This window comes from Dasypus novemcinctus, chromosome 21 (assembly GCF_030445035.2).
Source record: "Dasypus novemcinctus isolate mDasNov1 chromosome 21, mDasNov1.1.hap2, whole genome shotgun sequence".
NCBI lineage: Eukaryota > Metazoa > Chordata > Mammalia > Cingulata > Dasypodidae > Dasypus > Dasypus novemcinctus.
The window spans coordinates 35713757-35739566 of NC_080693.1; the positions used below are offsets into that span (position 1 = coordinate 35713757).

General features: G+C 49.3%; 3 protein-coding genes across 5 annotated transcripts; 1 reads left to right on the forward strand and 2 right to left on the reverse strand.

Moving 5' to 3' along the window:
- Nucleotides 1-1708: 1708 nt before the first annotated feature.
- On the reverse strand, nt 1709-7056 carry TMEM199 (transmembrane protein 199). 2 transcript variants are annotated; one of them, XM_058283809.2, is made up of 6 exons: nt 6814-7056; nt 5712-5785; nt 4909-4998; nt 4025-4067; nt 3707-3819; nt 1709-1810 (listed from the first exon to the last, which is right to left on the reverse strand). In XM_058283809.2, exons 1-6 carry the CDS (start codon nt 7022-7024, stop codon nt 1751-1753), a joined length of 591 nt encoding a protein of 196 aa, XP_058139792.1. In that variant the 5' UTR covers nt 7025-7056; the 3' UTR covers nt 1709-1750. The 2 variants fall into 2 exon arrangements, with proteins under 2 accessions (XP_058139792.1, XP_058139791.1); XM_058283808.1 differs by lacking the exon at nt 1709-1810 and adding an exon at nt 2134-3431.
- An 82-nt stretch (nt 7057-7138) lies between these two features.
- Nucleotides 7139-15372, forward strand: POLDIP2 (DNA polymerase delta interacting protein 2). The gene is made up of 11 exons (XM_058283810.2): nt 7139-7396; nt 8637-8718; nt 9599-9696; nt 10783-10879; nt 11051-11126; nt 11325-11432; nt 11895-12031; nt 12819-12845; nt 13046-13171; nt 14304-14383; nt 14929-15372. Exons 1-11 carry the CDS (start codon nt 7236-7238, stop codon nt 15041-15043), a joined length of 1107 nt encoding a protein of 368 aa, XP_058139793.1. The 5' UTR covers nt 7139-7235; the 3' UTR covers nt 15044-15372.
- Nucleotides 15373-16016: 644 nt separating this feature from the next.
- TNFAIP1 (TNF alpha induced protein 1) lies at nt 16017-25769 on the reverse strand. Of its 2 annotated transcripts, none has more exons than XM_004449959.5 (7): nt 25573-25769; nt 22110-22428; nt 21378-21547; nt 20907-20996; nt 20777-20829; nt 19873-20068; nt 16017-18642 (listed from the first exon to the last, which is right to left on the reverse strand). In XM_004449959.5, exons 2-7 carry the CDS (start codon nt 22312-22314, stop codon nt 18406-18408), a joined length of 951 nt encoding a protein of 316 aa, XP_004450016.1. In that variant the 5' UTR covers nt 22315-22428; nt 25573-25769; the 3' UTR covers nt 16017-18405. The 2 variants fall into 2 exon arrangements, with proteins under 2 accessions (XP_004450016.1, XP_004450015.1); XM_004449958.4 differs by having other exon boundaries at nt 25601-25760.
- Between the last annotated feature and the right edge of the window lie 41 nt (nt 25770-25810).

Sequence of the window (25810 nt, forward strand, 5' to 3'; positions counted from 1 at the left end):
CCGTCATCTCTAATACCAACTAATCTCCAAATAAGATCTGAATTCCATACCTTAATCTGGATTGAGTCCTGCAAATGAATGGGGATGGGGCTGTTTGCTTTTGAAATTTATCTCCATCACTTAATCCTTAAATAGGATCAGGTTCCACACACATTTTGGGTGGAAGTATTGAGCAGGCTTCAGGGGAGGCTTAGGGGCATAGTTAATTGGAAGGTTCAGAGCTTCCACGGACAGACCCTGGGGGTATGGGGGCCTTTGTGGGCTCCCCTGCTCTCAAGACTCTCTAGCTAGCGCCACTTTTGGAGCTGCTCTGCTTTAGAGAAAAGCAAGGGGTTTGCAATCAATCTGCACTGCACTCAAATCCTGGCTCAGCTACTAACCTTGTCAAGTCTCTGAAACCACATGGGGATGATAATACTTTCCTCCTATCCATTTTGAGAATCAGAAAAGATCATGTAGGGGGACGCAGATGTGGCTCAACAGATTGGGCTCCCGTCTACCATATAGGAGGCCTTGGGTTGGCCTCCCAGGACCTTCTTGTGAAGGCAAGCTGGCCCGCAGCCTGCACAGAGCCAACAGCCCACGGCCCGCGCAGAGCTGGTGCCAAAATGACGCAACAAAGGGAGACAAGCAGACACAGAACGTGCAGGAATGGACACAGAGAGCAGACAGCAAGCAAGTAACCAGGGGGGGATAAACAAAATAAATCTTTAAAAAAACCCAAAAAACGCTAGGTAAAATGCATTACATGTGCATGGCACATGGTGAAGGATTCTCCATTAACACTAGCTCCCTCTCCCTCACCATTTAGGAGGCCTGAGGAACTGGGAGGGCCCCACACTTCTTGTTCCTCTGACCTCCTGCCGGGGAGCCTTGTACTGAGCGCCCTGGAGAAAGGAAGGTATGGTGAGGAACAGGAAGAAGGGCCTCCCTTCCTTCTGACAAGACCTGGAGGACAGGCCATCTGATTCCTATTTCTAACTCTGCCCTTGCAGACAGAAGCCACCTTGCACAGTGGGCCATTTCTTCCTCACCAGGTAGAATCTAGGTCTTTTTTCTTTCTATCCCCAGAAGCTAGCACAGTGCCTGGCATATAAAGGAGCTCTCAATAAATGCTCAACGCCACATGCACCTGCTATAGGTAGTGCAGAGCTATGGCCACAAGTCCTGCTCTCAAAAGTATGAAGGATTTGAGGGATGGGACCAAGAGAGACCCCATCCTACTAAAGGGGGGTGGTGGTGGTGGGAGGGATGAAAGAGGAATGGGAATGGGATGACCACTTCATTGTGGGAAGGTGCCCTGGGGTCAGAAGCTGTTTGAGGAGGCTGGCTGGCTACTGAAGATTTGGAAATCTTTCAATCTAAATCCTGGTCACCTGGGGGAACATGGACATCTTTTTCCACAAAGTACAGGCACAGGTAAATAGAGTCATAAAACTTCACAAAGCTTCAGTGTAGCTCTATAACTCAATCTTAAATCATTCAGGTTACCAAAAACACTGAAAAATGCCACCTGCATTTTCTTCACAGCTGATATATTTTCAAACAAACTAGAGAAACCCTAAGATTTCTCAATAAAGTTATCTATGGTGGAACAGAAGGGCCTAACGCCTCCCTGACTCTCCTGTGGAACACTGCTCTGAGAAGATCAGACTTGTAATATCAAGATAAAGCAGGCAAACAGCATAGAGGTGACATCTGCTGAGACAGTGAATGTAAAATATCTAAGAATGGGGGGAGTGGATGTGGCTCAAGCAGTTGAGTGCTGGCTTCCCACATGGGAGTTCCTGGGTTCTGTTCCTGGTGCCTCCTAGAAAAAACAAAAAGGAACAAGCAAAAACAAATGACAAAACCAACTCAGGGAAGCTGATATGGCTCAGTGGTTGAATGCCAGTTCCCCACATATGAGTTCCTGCTTCAAGCCTGGGCCCCCCAGGACCTCAAAACAAAAACAAAAACAAAAACACCCAGAAGAGTGCTCTGGGGAAAAAAATAAGACCCTGTAGTTCATACAGTGAACAAAAAGGAAGACAAAATCTGTCATTAGGAAAGGACTGAATACTTCTCAGAACCACGGAAATCTCTGTGTTTTTGTGTTATGTGTTATAGGTTGTGAAATAAGAGTACACAGGATACAATAAATATTTATTAGGTAAATAATACAGATATCCCTTTAAGTACTTTACAAAGTTCTACCATCACACCACTAATCTGAGTTCTTTGGAACTTAACATTACACAGAGACTTCAGGACAACCAAGAAGTCCTTGGCTGTTTACCCGATGAAAGGTCACAAGCTCGTCATTTGATTTCTCCCAGGCTCAGCTTTGTCTTCTGGAAAAGGTGCCTAATACGGTTCCCTTTTCCAATCTCTAGGATTCTTGTGAAACCCAAGGCAATCATATAAAATGGTTAGTCAACTGTGAACATTTACATATTATTTTTTGCACTCAACCCAAACATGTTTACGAACTCACATGAAATAGCCTGCATTATGCTGTGTAACAATTTTAAGTTATGTGTAATTATAAGTATACTCATAATCCTATGTATAGTTACATATATCCTTTAACGTACAAATAGTCCCTGTCTACAAAGAATTCCCCCTTTATTGGTTGAGACAATCGACAGTAGCTATGCTCCTGCCATCCAAAAACACAAGGGATTTTGCAATTAAAAGCGGACATAATGTTGTGCCACCTAGATTGTTTTTCTTTTTGGAAGCAGAAGGTGAGAAGTTGAAGAAGGGTTGGTGAGTGACAGAGACAGGCCGAAGTATAGAGAAACTCAGAAAAAGGCAAGAGGAGGATGGAGATCAAAACTAAAATTCCAAAATGGCAGCTGCCTTGCTTCCAGTTCCACCATCCCGTACCCACCTTTTCTTGTTTGATAACGTCTTATCAGTTCCCCTTCTAGTACAAACTGGAGAAAAGGGACCCCTTCTGTCTTCTTAGGGGCTTCTGACCTAAATTAGAGGTCTGCCTCAAATACATGAGGGCAAAGAATGACAACTAATTTATGCGATTGGGCAAGTCCAGTATAGTATGGTGTACTTCTAGAAAGGCCTGGATTCCACTTATTCCTGATGTTAAAAAAACCCAGCCCCAACAGTGCTCAGAATGGACTGGAGGAGGTAGATGGGGTACCAGATTCAGTAGAAAGTACTTATAGACCACTTCTTCAGTTTAAAGATGTGTTGCCTGAGTATCCTCTGGAATAGCAGGTAGCCTGGCCTGGTTCTCTGACTAACTGGAGCTGAGTACAAAGAGTCAGTGATTGGCACCTGGGAGCCTGGAGTCCCCCAACCTTCTTCAGACTTTGATGATGAGGCACCAATTATAGCTCTCCCAACTCGCCTTCCATCGCTCGCACCATGACATACAGTTCAGCCAGACCCACCACAGAGGCGACGATTACAGCAGCCAGCACCCGCTGTGGAGGGAGGATTAGGCTTAGGGGATGCAGGCCAGCACTTTGCTTTGCAGCCTCTAACAATGCCAACAAGGACAGAGAACCCTAATCTAGCTAATAAGTTGGGGAGAGAAGAAGAGAAGATCTGGCTTCTCTTGGGGGTTATTATCTACCCTCATAACTCCTAGAATGCTTACACGTGCCTCTTCTTGTTTACTGCATAACCTGTCGAGGAACTTGCACACACACCTTCCCTTTCCCATCAGGACACTCTGTCTTTCCCAGTGCCTACTCACCGAAGCCATTTCTGTGAAGATATACTGGCTTCCAAGGTAAGTGCAGATGAAGGCAGCTGCCACCGTGACAATGAAGTTGAAGATGGTAACGACCAGAGCCTTCACTGACCTCACTTTAGGAGAGGGCCAGAAAAGAAAACTTTAGATCAGCATCCTCCAGGAGCCCCTCTCATCTCATGGTCACCTCCCCCATCACCAGGTTCCCATCAAACAGCAGCCCGAATAGCTCAGGCTTAAACCTGGAGCACTGGGATAGGGAGGAAAGCCATGACCCATCCCAGGGAGAAGCTTTCACAGCCTGATTTCCTGGTACCTCACCTTGCTTGCCCAGGTCACTGAGAGTCCTGCCATGCCTTGAGTCCTGGGAAATAGAAAAAGAAGATGATTTTAGAATGGAAGCAGGTCAGGAGTAACCTAGAGAGTACCCACTTGAAATTCTGGGCTCTGCCTTCTCTGTTTTCCAACACCTTACCTCTGTATTCTCCATGGATTCTTTTTTTTTTTTAAAGATTTATTTATTTATTTCTCTCAGCACTGGGGATCTGTGTCTCTTTTTCTTGTGTCATCTTGTGGCGTCAGCTCTCTGTGTATGTGGCACCACTCCTGGGCAAGCTGTGACTTTGTGCAGGGTGGCTCTCCTTGTGCAGGGGCCACTCCTTGTGCAGGGGGCACCCTTACACGGGGGCATTCCTGCCATGGGCCAGGACTCTTTGCATGCAGCAGCACTGCGAGTGGGCCAGCTCACCACACGAGCCAGGAGGCGCTGGGTACAGAACCCTTGGACCTCCTATATGGTAGGCGGATGCTCTATTTGTTGAACCACATCCACTTCCCTCTCCATAGATTCTTTTATTTTGCACCAGTTTGACTCTTTTCTGGACCACAGATCAAGCATTTCAGGGAAAGGACATAAGCTCCCAGGATTCATCTACCCATCTCCTGTTCCAAGAGCCTTGCCAGAGAATAGTAGGGACCCCTACTTGTACTCACTAGCAGAATAAAGATTCTAAGGTTCATCCCCACCCCAACAACTTTGAAGAGTCAGTCACCATTTGAGTCCAGGGCCTCAGTGAATGAGCTGGGGATTGTATCTGGTGTATGTGTGGCACAGAGCTTCTATGGTCTGTGAACAACATACCGCTTAGTGTAGGGCCCTGCTTTCAGAGCTTCTTGGTCCATGGTACTGACGAGTAGGCTCTTACCTGGCAGGTGACATTATGGGTGATCCGCTTATATTCCTCATTAGCCAGCTGTATCTTAATCTTCTCTAGCCGGGCAACTAACTCTGGGTTCTGAGGCAGAAAAATCAAATGAGAATTATAACCCTAGCTTGTTAGAAAATATGCTACAAACATCAATGTTCACAGGGGTCTTAAATCACAAATAACTATCACTTTTCCCCAAAATCAGTTTCTAATCTCAGTTACTTAAAGGTCAGCTCTCCCAGTCACCTCCCACACCACCCCAAAATTGACCAGCATGCAGCATCCCCAGAGACATTGCTCTCACTCTCTCCACAGCCTCGAATCCCTTCTCCAAGTCAAAGAGACCCAGTCACACTGAAACCTGGGACACAAGCAGGGCCTAGACCCAAGAGTCCAAAGTTTCCCGCCTCCTTGTATCTTTCAGAGACCCTGACCCATTCCGGAGGCTGGGGGTTCAAGCCAAAGCCTTGGGGCTGAATTAAATGGTTCGCGGATCCCCAACCAGGGAAGCAGGATTCACTCTAAGAGGGTTACTAGTTGCCCCTCAGAGCTCGGCACCACACTCCCCAGCTGCTGCACAACCCAGGGCTCGCTCCTTCTCTGCTCCTGGCACACATCCCAGGCAGCGCAATGTCTCCAATCTGTCAACCAGGGAGGACAATATCTGCTTCCTCCCACCCCAGTGCCCAAAGATTTAAAAGGCAAACTTTTAAGCTCGAAAGTTAATTAATAAATTTAAGGTATCATGAATAAGTCCAACTCAGCTAAGGTCCACTCTCTCAAACATATCTCTTACATACCCGGGGAGGCTTCACAACCTCTGGGAGATAGATTTCGCTTCCTTCCAGGAGCTCATGAAGGTATAATGTGGAGTCTGGGAAGAAAAGGTATCCCAAAATAGAGTGATCCACAGAGCTGAGACTGCAGGGTTAAGATCAGAGAAGTTTCTAGCCCTTTTATTCTTCCTACCAAAATAAAACATGCCATTTCTAAATCATTTTCCAGGATCACTTTTATTTGGGAAGACTCAAGGATGATATCTCATAAGCCTCTCCTGGTGCTGCAGAGCTGACTTTGTTAGTTCTCAATTATTGCCAATGTCACAACTAACACATAAGGCATTTACATTTGCCTTTGGGCTAGGTCATTTCTGTGGCCACATAGATCTGCCTTGGATAGGTTTAGGTCAAAGTGATGCTGCGTATTCAGAGAACACTGGACTAGATATTCCTTTCTAAGGTCCTTTTCAGTTCCAATAGTTGAGGAATCTACCCTTTGCACTTCTAGCTAGGCTATGCAAGTTATGGTGACAAACCTAAGATGTCAGTTTGTCCTATTCCTTCCCTTGACAGATAAGGGAATTGAGGTCCAAGGAGTGAAAATGACTACACCAAGGGAAATGAGTGGCAGAGCTAGGACAAGATCTCAGATGCTACTCTTCATATAACTTTCTACACAGCTTTCTTCATCCTATCACAAACAAACTAACCAGTAAAAAACAATAGCAGAGAATAAGGAATAATTGACCACTCTTGCTTTTGAGATAAAAATAAATCTAGATTCCCGAACAGGACAAACCCACTAAGCTAAGTAATGTGGCCCGAAAGGAAGAAACTGAACCAGTGAGGTGGTACTGGGTTAAAACTTGGACTTCCTCATGGCTCAGGTGTGCCAGGAACTGAAGAAGAAAAACTCAGAAAAGCAGAAACTGCGCAGTTCAATTTTGTTATAGACGAGAAATTCTCAGGGAGTTGTGAAGGGAGTGAACGGCCCTACGGTTTATGAGGTGACTCTTAGGTTGGCTAGATGATTCTTTTTGGGGCGGAGAGTGATGGAAAACGACCTCTGGAAGTAGATTCTGAAAACGAGGCTTTCGAACCCGGACTGGGAGTTGGGGCTCACCCCTTTCTCTCAGGTGCCGGTGCAGATCCCGGATTAGACGGAAGGGAACCAGGCGTCCAGGACCACTGTGGCTGTCGCCGCCCTTGTGTTTCTTTCCCAGTGCGGCCTCAAACTCCGCTCGCAGCTTCTGGGGCAGCTGCTCCGGCTCCAACTCCCCACCGGGACCCAGAGCGCGCACCAGCCGCTCGCCAGCCAGCAAGGAAGACGCCATGTCTAGCCGACTCTACTGTCAGGTGACCCGGAGCCGGCACTTCCGCCCGCAGTAAGTCGGCAGGATCACGGAGCTCGCGGGACTGGGAGAGGCCGGGCAGAGCGCCAAGGGGGCGGGGACGCGGCGCGGGGCAGTGTGGGGCGGGGGCGGGACGCCGCCCGGCCGCAGGTCGGGCCTTGTGTCAGCAGCCCAGCGCCTGCTCGGGCGGGACATGGCGGGCTTTGCGGCCCGGCGGGCCCTGGCCGTGAGCAGCCGCTGGTGGTCCCGGTCGCTGACCGGAGCCCGGGGGCCGAGGCCGCTTTGTGCGGCGGGTGGAACCGGGGCCCTTCCCCTAGCGGCGACCGCGACTACGCGGAGGCACCTCTCATCCCGGTGAGGGACAGAACAAGGGGGCTCGGGGATCTGGCTTGGAGCCCAGGGAGCAGTGTTCGGGACAGTAAGGAGGCCAGGAGGCTGGCCGTGATTGGGGCCCGCCGAGGGTGATTGGAGTTCGACCCGGGAGAGGGTCCCGAGCAGGGCGCCGACTTGCGCCGCCTGGGATGTGTGCCAGGAGCAGAGAAGGAGCGAGCCCTGGGTTGTGCAGCAGCTGGGGAGTGTGGTGCCGAGCTCTGAGGGGCAACTAGTAACCCTCTTAGAGTGAATCCTGCTTCCCTGGTTGGGGATCCGCGAACCATTTAATTCAGCCCCAAGGCTTTGGCTTGAACCCCCAGCCTCCGGAATGGGTCAGGGTCTCTGAAAGATACAAGGAGGCGGGAAACTTTGGACTCTTGGGTCTAGGCCCTGCTTGTGTCCCAGGTTTCAGTGTGACTGGGTCTCTTTGACTTGGAGAAGGGATTCGAGGCTGTGGAGAGAGTGAGAGTAATGTCTCTGGGGATGCTGCATGCTGGTCAGTTTGGGGGTGGTGTGGGAGGTGACTGGGAGAGCTGACCTTTAAGTGACTGAGATTAGAAACTGATTTTGGGGAAAAGTGATAGTTATTTGCGATTTAAGACCCCTGTGAACATTGATGTAGACTCTGAACAAAAATTGTAGTGGAAGATAGTAGGTGCTGTGCAGGCGATAATAGTAGGAAATCTAGAGATGATTTCTGCAGTTTAGAAGGGGGAGATGGATGCAGAATTATAACATATTTACATGCTAGGCTCTGAAGGAGAGTACAGGTATTGCTTCCAGGGAATTTATAGTCTCTAATGGGGATGAGACGTGGACACAAGTAACTGAAATGCGAGGTAGGAGGGACAGTTAAAATGCTGTGGGAGGTCAGCAGGGTGAGTTAGGGGAGAAATGGGGGTAAGGGAAACATTTAAACAGGGTATGAGGAATGCTGAGAGTGAAGAAAGAATAAGTGATCTGGGAGCCGTTCTAATACTGGGATATCAGGGAGGTCTTCACCAAGGAGGGGCGTGTGACTGGACCTAAAGGAGGAAAGTCAGAAGCTCTAGGGTATAGTAGTTTGGCAGGACCCTTACCTACTTTAGCCCGTCCCAGCTGCCCCGAACCTTCTCTCTCAATGCCCTGGCCCCTCTGTAACCTAGTAAGTAGCTTTTGCTGGTATATAAATACCCTTGCCTTCTTAGCTTTTCAGTTTCTTATTCTTTTCCCTCCTAATCAGAAACCGAGCAGAGGGCAAAGTTTTGGAGACAGTTGGTGTGTTTGAGGTGCCAAAACAGAATGGAAAATATGAGACTGGTCAGGTGAGTGCTGGACTGGCTTCCCTTTCATTTCCAAGGTATTTTTTTTGCATCCGAAAGGAGTTAGATTTGGTCACAGGCCTGAATGTTACTTTTTCTGCCTTGGTGTTTGGTGCCAGACCAGAACCTCAACATTTTCAAGACAAGGTATCTGTATGCCTGGATTTGAATGCACTGGGTGTGTCAGTGGGGTCTCATTCCAAGTGAATGTGGCCAGAGAGATGGTTTGGACTGTAGTAAGAACAGAGCCAAGACATTGAAGAGTCCTCTCACATAGTGGATGGTGGGAAGCCAGGGGAGGGAGCTTTCAGAAAAGCAAGCCTTTGTTGCTTTGTCAAAGTTGAACTAATTGCAGTGTGGTAAGCTCTGAGGCTTTTTCTCTGTATCAGCTTTGGGCCAGGTCCACTGAGATACGTTTAGGACCCTTGTAGGTAAGGAGGGCTTTTTGTTTAGTAAGATTTTTTTGTTGGTCTGCCTCCAGTGGACTGGGCATTGTGCATTGGGATTAAATCAGAAAGCAAGGTAGACATGGTTCTTGCCTTCATGGAGTTTACAGTCTAGAAAGGAATAAAGATGCAAATGGTCAATGGTTATACTCTGTGCTAAGTGGAGGAAGGCAGGTCAGGGAAATCTTCTAGAGGAAGTGATGTCTAAGCCGTGACCTAAAAGGTGACTAGAAATCATCCAGGTGAAAAGGAGGGTAAGCATGTTCCAGGCAGAGAGGGAGGAATGGAGTGAAGATAGTCTGGGTGGATCACAGAGTTGGAGAGTAGAGTGGCAAGAGCTTGAGCTGGCATTACCTCCACCTGTGTCTTGTGTCCCAGCCCCATCTGGGTGTAGTTGCTGGATAGCAGACTCACTTGGCACCTCCCTTTCCTCCCAGCTTTTCCTTCATAGTGTTTTTGGCTACCGAGGCGTTGTCCTGTTTCCCTGGCAGGCGAGACTGTATGACCGGGATGTGGCTTCTGCAGCTCCAGAAAAGTAAGTTACCCTGTCATTGTGCCTTACAGTATCCTCAAGAGGAGACCTGACTCATGGCCTGAAAAGATGGCAAACCTACGCAGTTGGGGTCCCATGGGTGAAGAAAGCATCCTCTTGGGCCTTGGGAACAGCCCCAGAGTACTTCTCTGGCACTATTACCCATGGTGATAAAGATGCTGAGTGCCAGGGATAGTCTTAAGCCAGAGAGTTCCTTCAGGCCTCCCCAGGATATCTTCCATCTACTCTGAACAGTCAGAGAGCATTTGGAAGACTAGTCTCTTGATATTCAGTTAGAATCTTTCCCTTAATCTCATATCATTGCTGGAATACCTTTTTTTTTTTTTCTTTTAAAGGCCCAGCTCCATTAATTGATCACAAAAAACCCCTGGGACATGAGAAGCATGGGGTCCTCTGGCTCAGGGGTCTGAGGAGCATTTTGATTTTCTCAACATAGCTCCCTTCTTCCAAGAGACATCCAGAGAGTAAGGCAAATGGTGATTCTGTGCCATGGGTCTTACATGCTCCATTGTTTGCCTCTGCCTGGGGAGCCACTAAAGCCTCTGCAGGGAAGTGGACTTGGTCCAGTGGTTAGGGCGTCTGTCTACCACATGGGAGGTCCGCGGTTCAAACCCCAGGCCTCCTTGATCTGTGTAAAGCTGGCCCATGCGCAGTGCTGATACGCCCAAGGAGTGCTCTGTCACGCAGGGGTGTCCCTGCATAGGGTAGCCCCACGCGCAAGGAGTCGCCTTGTAAGGAGAGACACCCAGCGCGAAAGAAAGTTCAGCCTGCCCAGGAATGGTGCCACACACAGAGCTGACACAAGAAAATGACACAACAAAAAAAGAAACACGGATTCCCATGCCGCTGACAATAACAGAAGCAGACAAAGAAGAACACGCAGCAAATAGACACAGACAACTGGGGGGGAGGGGAAGGGGAGAGAAATAGAAAAAATTAAAATCAAATGGAAAAAAAAGCCTCTGCAAAGCAGGCATAGTTCTGCTTAGGCAAGGGAAGTGGTAGGGAGCTGGGCAACCACTGTTCCCTTTTTTCTTGGGGTGATCTTTGGCTTCTCTCGTTCCACAGAGCGGAGAACCCTGCTGGCCATGGCTCTAAGGAGGTGAAAGGCAAAACTCACACTTACTATCAGGTGCTGATTGATGCTCGAGACTGTCCACATATAGTAAGTAAGCAAGGTGAATGGGCCTGGGGTTCCTCTGCAGGGGAAAGGCCTGAACCCTGATGGGATTGAAGGAAGGGAGAAAGGTCAAATAGAGCCCAGATCAGCAGTGGGTCCCAAGCCCTTGGTACTGGACAGTGGCCAGGAATACCCCTGACTTCCTTCTTGCCTTAGTCTCAGAGATCTCAGACAGAGGCTGTGACCTTCCTGGCCAACCACGATGACAGTCGGGCCCTCTATGCCATCCCAGGTGAGTGGTTAGCATCTGAACAGTGCCTTTGCTAAGGGGTCTGGTGCGTGTCAGGGAGAGGATTCTGATGCCTTTCTGATGTCCTTTCATCACTGGGAGGAATTCTAGATGCTGAGAGGAGTGATGCCAAGGTTGTCTGTTTCTCTCAGCACCATTCTTCCTCTTCTTTATGAGTTTCCCTTTGCTTCTCTGTGCCAGGCCTGGACTATGTCAGCCATGAAGACATCCTCCCCTACACCTCCACTGATCAGGTTCCCATCCAGCATGAGCTCTTTGAAAGGTTTCTTCTGTATGACCAGACTAAAGGTAATCTAGCACAAGAAGAGAAGCCGGAATGTGAGGGCCCATTCATCAAAAACAGCGTTATAGAAATAATTGCAAAGTTCTTTTTCTGCCACCTTATTCAGCCTTTCCATTAGACTTGTCAGATAGAGGGCTGATATCTCCTCCTGGCAATGGACGCTCAGGGAGAAGTGGCTCATGGTTGCTAGTTGGTGGTAGAGCCAGGTCTAAAAGCCAGGACTCCTAATTCCTAGTCCAGTTCTCTTCTCATGATATCACACTACCTCCTCAGGGCTTATTCTTGGTAGGGATCTCTGTGCTTTTTTCCAGGCTATGCTTTTTGCTTCATTTTTGGGCATCCTATTCATTTGGGCCACCACTGGGAAGGGTTTCCTAGGAGGGGCAACTGGAGAGTGCCCCACAAGCAGAGCCTGGTTGCAATGCCGTGGACTCTGCCCTGGGCTGACCAGTTGTCTCTTGCTCTAGCACCCCCATTTGTGGCTCGGGAGACACTACGGGCCTGGCAGGAGAAAAATCACCCCTGGCTGGAGCTCTCTGATGTTCACCGGGAAACCACCGAGAACATCCGTGTCACTGTCATCCCCTTCTACATGGGCATGCGGGTATGTGCCTAGCCTGCGCCCCTTTCCTCAGGGGTAGACTCCCAGATTCTGTGTGATGTCTCCAACTTGATTGCTGGGGTGGGTTCTCAATTTAAACCATGTCCCTGGGGGTTCTGCATGTACTAGGTGGGGGTTGAGCAGCCTTTTGGCAGTGGCTGACACCTAGATGAGGGAAACCCATGGATGCTGGTCCCTCTCACTGGATCCAGCAATGACTTCTCCAGGCTGACTCTTCCCTTTCGGCTCAAAGGGAGCCACATATATAAAGAATGTACACAAACTTGTTAAGTCAGTGTAGGTTGCTCTTCTCCCTTTTTATGCATTCATCGAACATTTGTCGGGCTGTTTCCTGCCTGGCTATAAGCTGGGTCCTAGGTATACAAATATAAATGAAACACTGTTTCTACTTTCCAGCAGCTCAGGATAGTGGGGGAAACCAGCGTACTGCATACAAAGTATTGCAATAAAGGAGGGCTGAGGGGGAAGAGGAGGCAGCATCCTGGGCCACCAGTGGGAGGGCGTAGGCTTGGCATGGAGGGTAGTGAGAAAGAGCCTAGGAACTGATTTTGGTTGCCATTCAGCTCTGTTGGCAATTTTGACACGATGAGGAGGGAGGCCAGGGATGGGTCCAGAGGAGGCTGCCACCCTTTAGGCTTGTGGGAAAGAGTCAGCTTTGCTATCTCTGCAACCTTTCTGGAATAATCCTGCTCCACTGGAGAGGTGTGATTGGAACAGACTTGGTCCTACCCTCTGGAACTGAAATTCTTTGTGTCCCCCCCACCCTCAGGAAGCCCAGAATTCCCACGTCTACTGGGTGAGTGTCTCCCTCGGGGTGGAGGAGGGGAGCTAGGCAGTGTCTGGGGGGTTAGGTGGGAGGTGGGAGAGTGGACCTGGCCGGGTGGAGGCTGCGCAGTGCAGGTGTCAGCCTTTCTTGCCTTTGGTCTCCCTGGAATTCTGGGCGGGCTAGCTCATGGTTTAATTTCTCTGACACAAACTCTCTCCCATCCCCTATAGTGGCGCTACTGCATCCGCTTGGAGAACCTGGACAGTGACGTGGTGCAGCTCCGGGAGCGGCACTGGAGGATATTCAGCCTGTCCGGCACCTTGGAGACAGTGAGAGGCCGCGGGGTGGTGGGCAGGGTGAGTACCCTGGCCCTCAAGCCCAGCTTCTGGTCCTGCTGAGCAGGCCTGGGGGCTTAGTGCATGATTCCTCCTGCTCTGTGGTTAGGGGCAGGGGCTCATTGTAGAAACACATTGGGCCATTTGGGGTTAGAAACGTTTTATATGCTTTATGGACTTTGTTTTATGCATTGCGTGCAACAATCCTGTGAGACAGTTTTCCTACAACTCATTTCACAGTTGAAGAGAGTGAATCTGAGAAGGTAAATCACTAGCCCATGGTCTCTTAGCTAGTGGTGGCAGGGCCTAGATTTAAATCCAAGTGAACTGACACCAAAGCTTGTGTTTTTTTTTCCTACCACCAAGGAAGGTAGAGTTTTGTTGACCTATATGATGTGTTTTAAAAGCTCTGGATTTGAATGCCTTTGGTGGTGGGCACACACTCCCCACCTCTCCCAATTGTCCTATCTCTGCCTCCTTACAGTGTACATCCTCTGCTGGTCCTTGAGGACAGTTGATTTTGCAATTCCTGTACTACCCTAACTTGCCTCCTGTGAAATAAATCTACTGGAAGTCTTGGTGCCAGGGGACACATTCAGCAAACATTTATCCAAGTTAGCAGGGCCTTAGGGATGCAGGGTGATAAGGTGAATAAGAACAGGGCTTTGGTTAGATCATCTGGGTTCAAATTCTGGCTTTGTTATTTACTAGGTGCATAATTTTGGGCAAGTTATTTCGCCAAAGTCTCAGTTTCTTATTGCTAAAATAGGGACCAAACTTGTTACCTTATGATCACCAGGAGAATTAAATCAGCAAAGGTTTGCAGAGCACCTGGCATGGTGCCTGGCCATTGGGCATTCAGCAAATGTCTCCTTTCCTTGACAGCACTGGAAGGGGGATTTTAAGGAGTAGGTCCTGGGCCTTGTGTCCTTTCCTGGTGCCCTCTGACATTTGGTCTGATACAGTCTTTCCCAGAGTCAGATTAATAGATACAAGGTCATTGGACCATGCTGCGGGAGGTCCTGGGAGGCAGTCATGAGCATGCCCTATAGTGCCTTGCAGAGGCTGGCGAGGGGACATCCATTCCCAGTGAACTGGTGTAAGCATGTGGCCCTGGGACCTGGCCTAACCCATTTTCCCTGAACCCTCACAGGAGCCAGTGTTATCCAAGGAGCAGCCTGCGTTCCAGTACAGCAGCCATGTCTCCCTTCAAGCTTCCAGTGGGCACATGTGGTACGTGAGCATGTGCTGAGGCAGGGGTGGTTCAACTCCCCAGACAAAAGCTGCAGACCAGAAAAGTGCTGGGGCCTAACTCTTGGCCAAGTTATGTGCTAAGATGGACCCTTCTCTGTTATTCATTGTTGTAACAGACTTGTCTGTTTTTTTATGATTGCCTGTTTTCCCTTTCCTTGTCATTTGTGGACCAAGGACTTAGCCAGAGAGATGGGTTGATTTGATGCTACACTGAGTTGCCCAGTAGTTGTTTTTTTTTCTCTAGCTGTTTTACCCCTTAGCCTGGAAAGTTCAGTTGGGTGGCTTATGCAGTGTGCATCTGAATCAGGAGAGCTGTTTCTTTTCATGGAAGACAGGGAGGGGCTGTTAAGCTGTTGCTTTTCATGGGTCCCTGGACGAGTGTCATTTTGTCATTTGCTGGACAGAACAGAACCCAAGCCTATCTCATCCTCCCTGTGGTTCTGGAGCTGATGGCATGAGACTTCCAATCCCTAGCAGGTCCTCAGTCCTGCCTCCCTCTAAACCAGCTTCTCTCTGACCTACAGGGGCACGTTCCGCTTTGAGAGGCCCGATGGCTCCCATTTTGATGTCCGGATCCCTCCCTTCTCTCTGGAAAGCAATAAAGATGAGAAGACACCCCCCTCAGGCCTTCACTGGTAGGCCAGCTGAGGCCCTGTGTGCCTCGGCCCCTCTGAAGGAGAACTTTCATCCCATTATTGCTGCAGAACTCTTCTCTCTCCCCATCGTGGGCCACAGTGGGTCTCTTCATCGTGTGCCCCATTTGATGGTGGGTTTTTTAAGAGGGAAGACCCATGTAGGACTCCTCTAGGGCTGGCCTCACAGTAAGCCCTGCCTACACTGTGTTCCTGCAAACCTTTCCATTAGGAACTTTTGTGCTCAGCTGCCACAGGCCTGAAGGAGTTTCCTGGCCTGTCACACAAGTTGTTTGGAAGGTGAGGTTTGGTCAAATAAACCAGTGCATGCCTGGCCACCCTTGCCATTTCTGCCCCTGGGGTCTCAGGCTCCCTTTTTGGCCTGACCTTCCTGGCCTTCAAGGGAACTCCCCTCCACCCCCGCTGGGGTATGGGACTGGCTGGATGTCTTCCCAGGGTCACTGTGCCTCACCTAGTGGGGTAGGAGCTGGACCCTTTTTTTCTCTTTTCTACCTCTGCCAAGTAAAGATGCCAGCACCAGGGTCAGAGGAATGAGACAAGCTTGCCAGCCAGGAGCATGACCTTCTGTCAGGTACCCAGACCACAATGGTGACCAAGCCAAGCTAGCTTCTGAGCTTCTCTGATTTCTAGGGGCCCGATGGGAGTTGTGCTACATCTTTGCCCTATTCTTAGGGTTCTTAAAAAGTTCTAGACATAGATGTGTAGAGTAGGATTGAAGGTGTCCTATTCCACCACTGCTGCAGTGGTTGTTAAGCTGAGGTAGTTTTATCCTTGAATTAATATTTTTAGTGTTGTCCTTAATCCTCCACCAGGGGGAGCCCGGGTGGCAGGGCAACCAAGTCCAGTTGGCCTGGACCTCACTAGAACGCAAGGGCAGGTGGTGAATAGAAATACAGGAACTAAGCCCAGGGCAGCAAGCTGGCCAAGCTGTAATCACTGTAAACACGGCTTGGTACCACTGCAGTGTAACGCAATTTTATTAGAAATTAGTGTTTGCTTCCATGACCTAAGCCGAAAAAAGTGTTATAGTTACATGATAAAGGAAACATTCTCTTATGCCAGGATCTGTGCCATTCTTCTGGCAGACCTGGGTCAAGATACCAAATTAAAAAACCCAGTACTGGTATGTTGAGAGCAGCTGGAATTTTCTCAGACACTGACAGGAAGGTTTGACCTTCATCCATGTTTTATATTTGGGCTGCTCAGCATTAAAATATTCAAGACAGCCAATGGGACTTTCTGAATGGGACTGGAAAACCTTGAAACCCCTGCCCCCAACTCTTGAGCCACAAAGTCTGATTAAAGAAAATAAGATAAATTTGGTGAATTCAATGTTAGTATTTTTCTTAAGACCGAGAAGATATCTTGACCAGAAAAGAGAAGTGCCCAGAGCCCTAGACTATTGTGCTTTCTCTGAAGGAAAGATTAGTTGCTGCTGAGATAACTGAGGATCTGAATGTCAAAGTAAGTGCAGGCTGAAGGGGATGGAGAGGCCGAAGGACAAGCACTAAAATACCTCAGTGGGGAGTTGGGGTTTAAGTACTAAAGGGCTTCAGGAGGGCAGCTGAGGAAATAGGCCAGGGGCCTCAGGCTGAAACATTCCAGTCTCTGTGGGAAAGCCATAAAGCCAAAGCCTGAATTCAGCTAAAGAAACAGATTTGTCTTCATCTTATTACTCCAGTGAGAGCTGGAAGAACTGTTATTAGCTGAACACCAAGGTACCTGGTCCTGGGCACCTTGTTTGTACATTCATGACTGCCACTTAAATGTAAAATGCTTGATTAAGGAGTCCCACATCTTCCCCATCATGTCATCTCCTGTCCTTGTGAGGGCCTGGCATTTGCCATAGGCTCTGTGGAGTCAGCCATTAGCAGCCTCTTAGCTATAGTAAGAATAATCAAGAGGGATAAACTTGACAACTTATGCCCTGTCCCAAGGAGAGAGGATACTGAAATACTGCTGTTTTGTTAGGCTGGCTGAACAGTCTGTCCCTGAAGGCATTCTTCTGGAAAAGAATTCAGATAAGCTGCCTTCCAAGCTCTAAGCCAAACCAAAGGTTATGAAAACTAAAGCCCTGGAGAGGAATTCAAACCTGGTGCAAGAGCTGGTGCTTAGCCTTCCCATGGCCAAGCTACCCAGCAAGAAAGGTACAAAGAGGGCCTGCAAAGGGTGGTTAAGGCTCCCCCGTCAAGCAAGGGCACCTATAGCTGACTGCATGGACAGGCCAGGAGGTTATGTACAGCTAAGTACATGCCACTTCTTTGCAAGGGCTGCCCTTAGCAGATGAGCACACAGGTCCAGCACCATGCAGTGCCCCTAGGTGCCTCAGCTTTCCTGCTGTGTCCTTCACTCCTGGTCAGAGCAGCTCCTGGCCCCTCTAATGGCTCTTTGGCTTTACAGTAAGTGAGGCCTGCATGCCTTAGGGCCGAGGGTATGTAAGGACAAAAGAACCAAATGAGAACAGTCATGGTACACCCTAGAATTCAGTTATGTGTTATGTGCCTGAGATGTGTGGGTTAAATGTCTTTTCTCACAGAGATGCCATTGGGACCACGGGTCCCAACTTCTGCATCCTCCCTTCCTTGGGGCTCTTTGGGTTGGCTGCTTGGCATAGTCAAAACTGAGCTTTTTTATTGCTTCCTCTTTATCCCTCCCCTCAGACTGATTCTACAGGGAAGAATGGACTAGAGTCAGAAAAAGAAGACACAGGACAGAATAAAAATGTGCATAAAATTACAAAGTGCTTTAAAGAAACAGACCCCAAAGGCAATAAGAAGGGCCAAGAGTTCTGCCTCACCCAGGGTCTTGATACCCTGGAGGGTGGCAGAAACACCTAGTCCCTTCATAATTCAACTTAAAACTATTCATTCCCTAGATTATTTTTAAGAAATGAAACTCACCCAAGCCCGTGATTAAACACCTTAGAAAAAAAGAGTCCCACTCTCTAAGAAATGGCTTCCACATCACCAGAAGCCTCCTTTCCTGCAGGCTGAACCCTCTCCCCCATTGGTCTTAGCTGAGGCCTAAGGGGTAGCCCTTCAGGAGAGGAAGCAGCCCTCAGCAAAGGGCCCAGGAGAATGTTCCTAGCAGGAGGTGGATGACCCAGTCCATTCACCAATGGGGTAGAAACTGCTCCCTGTCAGGCAGGAAGGGAGAGGCCAAGCAAACAAACAGGACTCAGTCACCTTGACATACTCTGGGGAGCACATGCCCCTCCCAGGCAGGGCCTGTCACACCTCTGGCACTGAAGCAGAGACCCAGCCAGCAGCAGTGTGGGATGGCCAATAGGGTGGAGTTCCATAGGAGGGTAGCCATGGCCTCCTGTGTCCCTATTTCCTGAGATTTTTGTCAGTCCCGATGGGCAGACTGGTGGCCCAGCTGCCGGTCATCATAAGTGCTATAGCGCTTGACATGGATGCGGCGGACACGGTCCCGTAGTTCAAAGGTCTCCTCGTCTTCACTGGGGGACGCCTGACTGCGGCTGCGGCTTGTGGCCTCCAACAAGGAGTTGTCAGGGACTCGGGGGGTCTCATAGAGTAGGACATTGAGTGTCTCCTCATAGATTCGAGCCTCTGGAAATTCCACCTGGGGTGAGAGGGACAAGAAGACTGAGTAAGGTTTTCTCCCAGAGAGGGAGCAGCAAGTCAGGGCTCTTGTGCTGGCTCTACAAAACCTCAACACTTTCACAAGGAGGGCAGGTCTCCTCCTAAAGGAGGTGTTAGGAGATGTACTCCACTGACACAGATTCTACCCACCTCCTAGTCCAGCCTCCCACCTCTGCAACCCAGGACCCAGTGGACTCATAAGCACAGAGGTGAGGGATTTGGGCTTGTGGCCAGGCATAAATACAGCTCCACCACTTATCTAGGAACCTTGAGTTTAACCTTTCAGTGTTCCAGTTTATGTATAAAATGATGGTTACTATCTACCTCAGAGAGTTTTGCACATTACATGAACAATAAAATTGCTTAGCAGAGAGCCTGGCACATAGTAAACATACAAATAGCAGCTGCTCAGATTAGTTGTTCATTACTGCCCTTCCCTGACCCTTGGCAGGCCGCCTAACTGGAGGCAAAGGTGCTACAAAAGCTTGGCTGCTTTGAGCCTTCACACCCATGTATCTCTTCCTCAGATGAATTGCCACAGCCCAGCAAATCCCTGCTGTCTCTTTAATGTACACTCTAGATAGGCAGCCACTCTCAGGGGAGGGTGCCTCCTGCGTGCAGTCTGGGAGCTGAAACTACTACCACCTGCCCACTGCCTCACACACTCCTGGTACTGAGCTGTTAGGGGAGAGGTTAAGTCTGTTGGCCAGGAACACTGAATTAATGGATGACAGAATGGAGACTGGAACAGCATTCTGTCTAACATGAAAGCCCAAGCTACTTACTTCCACTATACCACACTACTAAGATTCATTTTCATATCTCTGTTAAATTTATACTATTATTTGTATGTTTGTAAATGAGGAAACTGTGAAGCCCAGGTGGTTTAAATAGCTTATCCAAAGTTAGAAAACTGGTAAATAGAACTAGAATTCATCAGGCCAACTCCTAAGACCTGCTTCTTCCCACTGTGCCTGGCTGCTCCCTGCTGGTCAACAGCCCCTGCCTCTCACCAACAGGAACAAACAGTTCCCATTCCATTCTCCAAATCCCTTGTTTTGGCTTTTGTCCTCACCCAGCAACATCATGGTATGTTTGGGAAAGAAAGCACAATGCGTGTACTTTTTGCTCCTTGTGGTGCTGCACTGCTTGGGCCCCTCCCCAGCTGCTGTGTGTCCTGCCCCACGTGAGCAGAGGGAAGCCCCCCAACCTTGGTCTGCTTCTTCTCTGTGGCATATACGATGGAGGTGCAGCACACCTCTGCCAGCTTGCGACCCTGACCATAGAAGGACCAGCAGCAGATCTCGTCGCCAATGACATCCTTCATGAAGAGCACACGGCCGTTGAAGCGCAGGGACAGCTTGTCAAACAGCTCAATGTTTTTCAGCAGGTGATCATCAGAGTTGCTGAAAAAGTCATGATGGCCAGCAGGCCTTGGGAATGAGGTTCTAGTACAAGGGAGGGTGCTTGGGCAAACCGCCCCCCCCCCCCCACCATGCTGAAATAATGAAAAGTCAAGATGCCAGGAGGACAGGAAGACAAAAGGTCACTGGGTACCCTCGGGATTGGGGAGTCTGTGAGGAAAAGGAATTGGGTTGGTTTGAGTTAAAGCAGAAGGAAATGAGAGATGAAGGTCGTCTTTCATTAAGCCCAGAAAGGAGGAGATTTGTTAATATCCTGGCAAGGGGACATGCCTTCCCTTGCTGTGAGTGTGACACTGGCAATGTGCCTGTCCAAAATGAGTTATGGGGTGGGGTTGGCTGGGACTCTGAGCCTGCAGCCACCTGGGTATACCTAACTGACCTGCTGAGACCCAGGGAGGAGAGGGAGAGTCAGCCCAGCTGTGAAGCACAAGTTTGGCTTAGGAAGCCACTGGCTTCCCTATACCCTTCCCCATCCTGATCATGCTTGTGAGAACACCAGGGCCCTGCACCAAGTTCCAAATGCCTCTGCCCTGAGGAACTCTGTTTTTCTCTCTGTAGTGCAACCAATCCAAAACCCAGCCCAATATCCACTGCCAGGAGAGCTGCCCTATTTCCGCTCTGGCTGTTTAGCCCTTTCAGACTCTTCTACAGACCCTCCCCATGACCCCCCACCAGAGACCCACACCCTACCTGGTATAGGAATACTTGTTGTTGCTTCTATTATACAGCAGCTTTACCACAGGCTGTAGGGGAGGAGACAGTGAGGTCTGGGCCAGGCTCCCCCCTCCCGCCCCGCCATAGCCCTCAGAGGCCCCAGTACCTTGGTGGAGGCTTCAATGAGCTTCTCTTCCTCCTTGAGGGATGTGATGATGGGGACGTTACACACAGGCTGGTAGAAGTCCTTTTTGTCCTGGGGGACACACAGGCAAGAGAGCACATCTTTGGCATTACTGCTTGCCAGGCCTAGCCGGCTACCCAGGGAGCCATCAGATAACTGATAACCCCTGCCGTGGCCACTCCCTGCTTGGTGAGGAGGCTTCAGAAGAAGATTCAACAGAAACAGCCAGCTGCTTATTGGGAAGCAAACTCCATTTTTAGAAAACCCCAAATCCAGCAATCTCCCTGCTTGAGTCCTCCAGCCTCTCTGCCTGGGAAACACCTGGCTGGATTTAAATAGGTTTGCATTCATCAACCATACCTCCCACAGAGCCTTCCAGGAACTGGACCCTTAGGTCCCTGAAGGAGAGGGTGACTCCCGACCTCATCAATCCACCCCACCTCTGTTCTGTACCTGCAGGGCAGTCTGGCACATGTTCACCAGCCCTTGAATGAGGTAATATTTTGCTTCAGCCATCAGTTCCTTGATCTCTTGCCGGTTTTGAGGGAGGGTGATGGTGTCATCTCGGAGGTAATTCAAAATGGTGCCAAAGTGTTTTCCACACCTGTCTATGAGGATCCAGCCTAGGGATTCAGACCAGACCCCAGAGAATTACTACTTGCCTCCAGTTGCCTCAGAACTAGGTAGCAGCTAAAGGCCCACCTGGGTAGCCTGGTGGCTGGTGGTGAAAGGAGGTACCGGGCATAGGGCTCATGGAACAATGGTGATAGAAATGGGGATGAAGCTTCTGGCTCTCAGGCTCATGGATATGCCTCAATCTTTCTCCCTGAAACCAAGAATTGGTCCAAACTGTGGGAGACACAGGCCTTCCAGGCCCAGGAGCGGTCAGGCCAGCCCCCTGGCAACACAGAAACCACCAGGCCCTGCTTCCCTTCCACCCAGATCTATGCAATGGTTCTTAAGAGAATCTAGATAATCTAAAAAATGTATGGACCTTCTCCCTGGAAAAATGCATAAACACACATCATTCCATGTACAATTTTACAGGATGCTGAAGTTCTATTAAGGACTCCAGGTAAATAGGAAAACTGAATCCAGATCTCAGATCTGCCAGGCTCAGTAAGTCACTTCCTCAGGAACTCCTCCCTCCTTTCTCACCCTGTCCAATGGGCCCAGACACCTCACCTTCTTTATCGGTCAGCACTTCCATGCGCCCACTGAACATGGCCTTGAGCATAGTGTCATGCCGGGTTAGTGCCCGCACAGTGGTGTAGTACAGGGAGCCACCCACGTTGAGCTGGACATACTTATTGCCCAGGCCTCCTCCCTTGAAGCCACTTAGCTTGGGCTTGGCCCCTGAGGCTGGGCACAGGCAGGTATCCCCAGACATCTCCCGCTGCAGGTAGATTACCACACGGCAGGAGGTAGGCTTGGAAGGCTCCGCCGTGGTGGAGGGGGTCACAGGTGAGTGGCCAGGGGAGGCCAGAGCCTCATATCCTTGGCACTGTGAGGAGATGGGAGAGAAGTGAGGAGTCAGCAGAGTAGAGCCTTTAAACCAGAGGGGCCCACACCAACGGCAGTAACACTGACCCTCCAGGGGTTCCCTCTTGATAAGCCCAAGCACTCCCTGGAAGAGGCCAAGTCCCGAGACAAGTGCTGTTCTTTATTGTACCAAGAACAAGCCTGGGAGCATACTCTCCCAGAGTCAGGGTTGAGTCAAGCTCCATGAAACTGGCCTCAGCTCTGGGTGGCAAGATAGATGAGCAAGCCCCTGGAACTAATCAAAGAGGGCCTGAGGAACAGACTGGACAGAGCAGAAGTCTTCACCCTGGGGATCTACCAGCCAGATTCTCAGGATCCTGGACTTGCAGCCAAACCTACTGGGAATCCAGCCAGCCTAGGAGTTCCCCAAGAGCCAGAGGGACAAGGATGCACCTCCTTTCTAACAGATTTCAGACTCAGGAGCAGTGCTTGGTCTGAGTACCGTTGGGGTCTGGTTTTAGGAAAGAAAGTTAAAGCAGCAGAATGAATGGTGTGAGCCAGGTGGGAGGGAGCCAGCCACAGGGTTCTTGGAAGAGGTTACACTAGCTCCAGCTGGGGTTTCCTAACCTTCCCTTTTCTTGGCACCAACCTTGTCCCAACTGTCACCATTTTTCAGGGTAGAACAACTACGTGATGGCTATTTTGCTTCTTTTCTCTGAGAGGGGGCCCAGCCCTATCTCTTCTTCCCTTCCAGCAAGAACGGGGAGAAAGGACCAGCAAAAACCCAATGGTAAATCTAAAAACAATGAATTGATGTGGAAATCGAAACACTAACAGGAATTCATAGGAAGGAGGAGCAAGGAAAGTAAAGGAGGGAAAAGGCAGGTCTATTTAACTGATAACTTCTTGTGATATAGATTCTATTTTCCTTTCCAAAGAATCACTAAAATTCACTCACTGAAGGAAAAAAAAAAGCTAACATTCATTGCATGCATATTATGTGCCAGGTACCATTCTAGGCATTTAATATACATTAGCTCATTTAATTTATTCAGCAAAAAAAAACTAAGTGTAACTAAGTGTCAATCATCTAGGCTAAGCTGTAGGGACAGAGAGATGAAAAAATATTGTCCTTGCCTTCAAGAGTTCAAAGAAGCACCGTAATGTTAACAAGAATAAAAATAATAAACATTAGCTTTGTGTGTCCGCTATATGCCAGGCACTGGGGAAACAAGAGAACAAAATAGGCATATCCTCATGCAGCTTATATTCTAGTGGTGGGAGACAGACAATAAACAGGAAAACAACTAAGCAGGGGACAATTTCAGAAAGTGATACAGTAAAAATAATAAAACAGTGATAAGGGAGTGATTAAGTGGAGGCACTAAATTAGGGGGCCAGGCAAAGCCTCTTTGGGAAGGGGACATTTAGCTGAGATTCTAAAAGAGCATTCCAGACAACAGAAGAGCAAATGCAGAGTTCCTCAGCTAGAAACAAGTTTGACAAACAGAAATAAAGATAAGATGGCTGGTGTATCAAAAGAAGAAGGGAGGGAAGTGGATGTGGCTCAAGTGATTGTGCTCCTGCCTACCACACGGGAGGTCCCTGGTCCTTAGTTCCCAGTGCCTCCTAAAGAAGACAGTTAGCTGGCGTGATGAGCAGGCCTGGCAAGATGATGCAACAAGAGACACAAGAAAAACATAATAAATAAGTGACACAACTAAGCAGGGAACAGAGGTTGCTCAAGTGATTAGGCACCTTCCTTCTACATTGGAGGTCCCAGGTTCGGTTCCCAGTGCCTCATAAAGAAACAAGATGAACAGAGAGCAAGTGCCAACAATGAGGGTGTGAGGAGAAATAAATTTAAAAAAGGAGGGAAGTTGGTTTGATGTAAGGTCTGGAAGGCAGGGTCCTGATTGTATTAAAGAGTTTGGGTTATATACTAATTTCAGTGGGAATCCATTGGAGGGTTTTAAGCAGGGGAGTGATATGTTCATAATTTTGAAAAGAACACTCTGGCTACTGTGAAGAGATGAGTGCAAGGTGAGAGAGGAAGTGGAAAGATGGGAGGAAGCAGTAGTCGAAGCAAGAGATGGTAATGGCTGGGACTGCAGGGGTAGTAATGGAGACAGAAAAAAGTGGAATTACCTTATTTAAATGGCATGACATGCAGGAGTTTAGCATTGCTCATCATCTCTAATAAGTGCAACCCAGAAGCAGTGCACTGGTTTCCCCAAATGGTGCTTAGCACAATGCCATGCACATTTTAATTTGATATATTTCGGTTTGTTAGACTGAAACTGTCCATGAAAAGGTTTAGGTAGGTTCCTGGGAAGAATATTCAAGGAAGGGCTAGAGTGGGTGCTGTGTATAGGACTGAATTCCTTTGGCAGCTTGTTGGAAAGCTTCTTCTACCTGCCTGCGGGACCGGGAGTGAAGAAGGGCCCAATTAGTAACACTTGAATGTTAGATCACTTTACCTCCTTCCGCCATCCCAAAGGAATAAATTCACCCTTTGTCATTAGAGGAAGACAAAAGTCTCCAGAGCTAATCTGCTCCTTTTTCTACAAAGCAATTCCTTTGAGCCCCTGGATGACGTCAGTTCAGATTCCTCTCTGACCAATGAGCTCCAGGAACCCTCTGGCAGGTGACGCCCAGAAAATAATTCCAGCGGGAATGAAGTTTCCACTGTTAGCTTCGGTGCTCTTCCTTCCGGACTTTGTGTAAGGATTATCTAGGGAAGCTTGGGGCAAGGGGCGTATCCGCGTCTCACTCAGTGAAGCTAATGGGAATCTGTGCAGAATAAAGAGAAAACTACCAAGACGAGTAAGTGGAAAGAGATGGAGTCCTGAAAGGGACCCAGGAATCCGTCACGCATGGGGGATGGCTATGGAAAACCGATGTTGGCTGGAAAGAGCGGGTCTAGCAGGAATCCTGGGTGTGAATCTTAGGCTTCATCCAAAGAGTCCTGGGGAAATTTAGAGTCTCAACATCTCCTGGGGCCAATGTGGGGTCTTCCTCACTACCGAGAAACCGAGACGGGCTCTGACCCCGGTCCCCCGTGGAGAATTTGTGCTCTTTTAGCTCCCCTACGCCGTCCCACCGGGTGGAGCCAGGACCAGGTGGGGCCCTCTTTGCTCTAGTCCCACACCCATCCATCCCTTACCCCGGGCAGAAGCAGGCCCGCCTCTCACCGTCCCCGGGGTCGCGTCTCCTCAGTTCGGTTGCGAGCCGACTCCGTGCTGCCCCTGGACTGCAGGGGCCCTCCAGCCTGCAATCCCGGGGAATGAGCTCACATCCTCCGCCTGCGAACTCCACCCGGAGCGGCGGCCCCGCCCTCCCGGCCAGGACACTAGAGCCTACAAGGCCCGGCATGCCTCGCACTCCAGTGGGGTGGAGGGATG

What these genes read in the sequence shown, in the direction of transcription:
- POLDIP2 (XM_058283810.2), top strand. Translation starts at nt 7,236, where the DNA reads ATGGCGGGCTTTGCGGCCCGGCGGGCCCTGGCCGTGAGCAGCCGCTGG. An exon ending in GAAAATATGAGACTGGTCAG is followed by an intron (nt 8,719 to 9,598) that starts GTGAGTGCTGGA and finishes CTTTCCTCCCAG; the next exon opens with CTTTTCCTTCATAGTGTTTT. An exon ending in GCCGCGGGGTGGTGGGCAGG is followed by an intron (nt 13,172 to 14,303) that starts GTGAGTACCCTG and finishes GAACCCTCACAG; the next exon opens with GAGCCAGTGTTATCCAAGGA.
- TNFAIP1 (XM_004449959.5), bottom strand. Translation starts at nt 22,314, where the DNA reads ATGTCTGGGGATACCTGCCTGTGCCCAGCCTCAGGGGCCAAGCCCAAG. An exon ending in AGTGCTGACCGATAAAGAAG is followed by an intron (nt 21,548 to 22,109) that starts GTGAGGTGTCTG and finishes CTGAATCCCTAG; the next exon opens with GCTGGATCCTCATAGACAGG. An exon ending in AACAAGTATTCCTATACCAG is followed by an intron (nt 20,069 to 20,776) that starts GTAGGGTGTGGG and finishes TGACTTTTTCAG; the next exon opens with CAACTCTGATGATCACCTGC.
- TMEM199 (XM_058283808.1), bottom strand. Translation starts at nt 7,024, where the DNA reads ATGGCGTCTTCCTTGCTGGCTGGCGAGCGGCTGGTGCGCGCTCTGGGT. An exon ending in AGGTTGTGAAGCCTCCCCGG is followed by an intron (nt 4,999 to 5,711) that starts GTATGTAAGAGA and finishes TTTCTGCCTCAG; the next exon opens with AACCCAGAGTTAGTTGCCCG. An exon ending in TCTTCACAGAAATGGCTTCG is followed by an intron (nt 3,432 to 3,706) that starts GTGAGTAGGCAC and finishes CTCCCTCCACAG; the next exon opens with CGGGTGCTGGCTGCTGTAAT.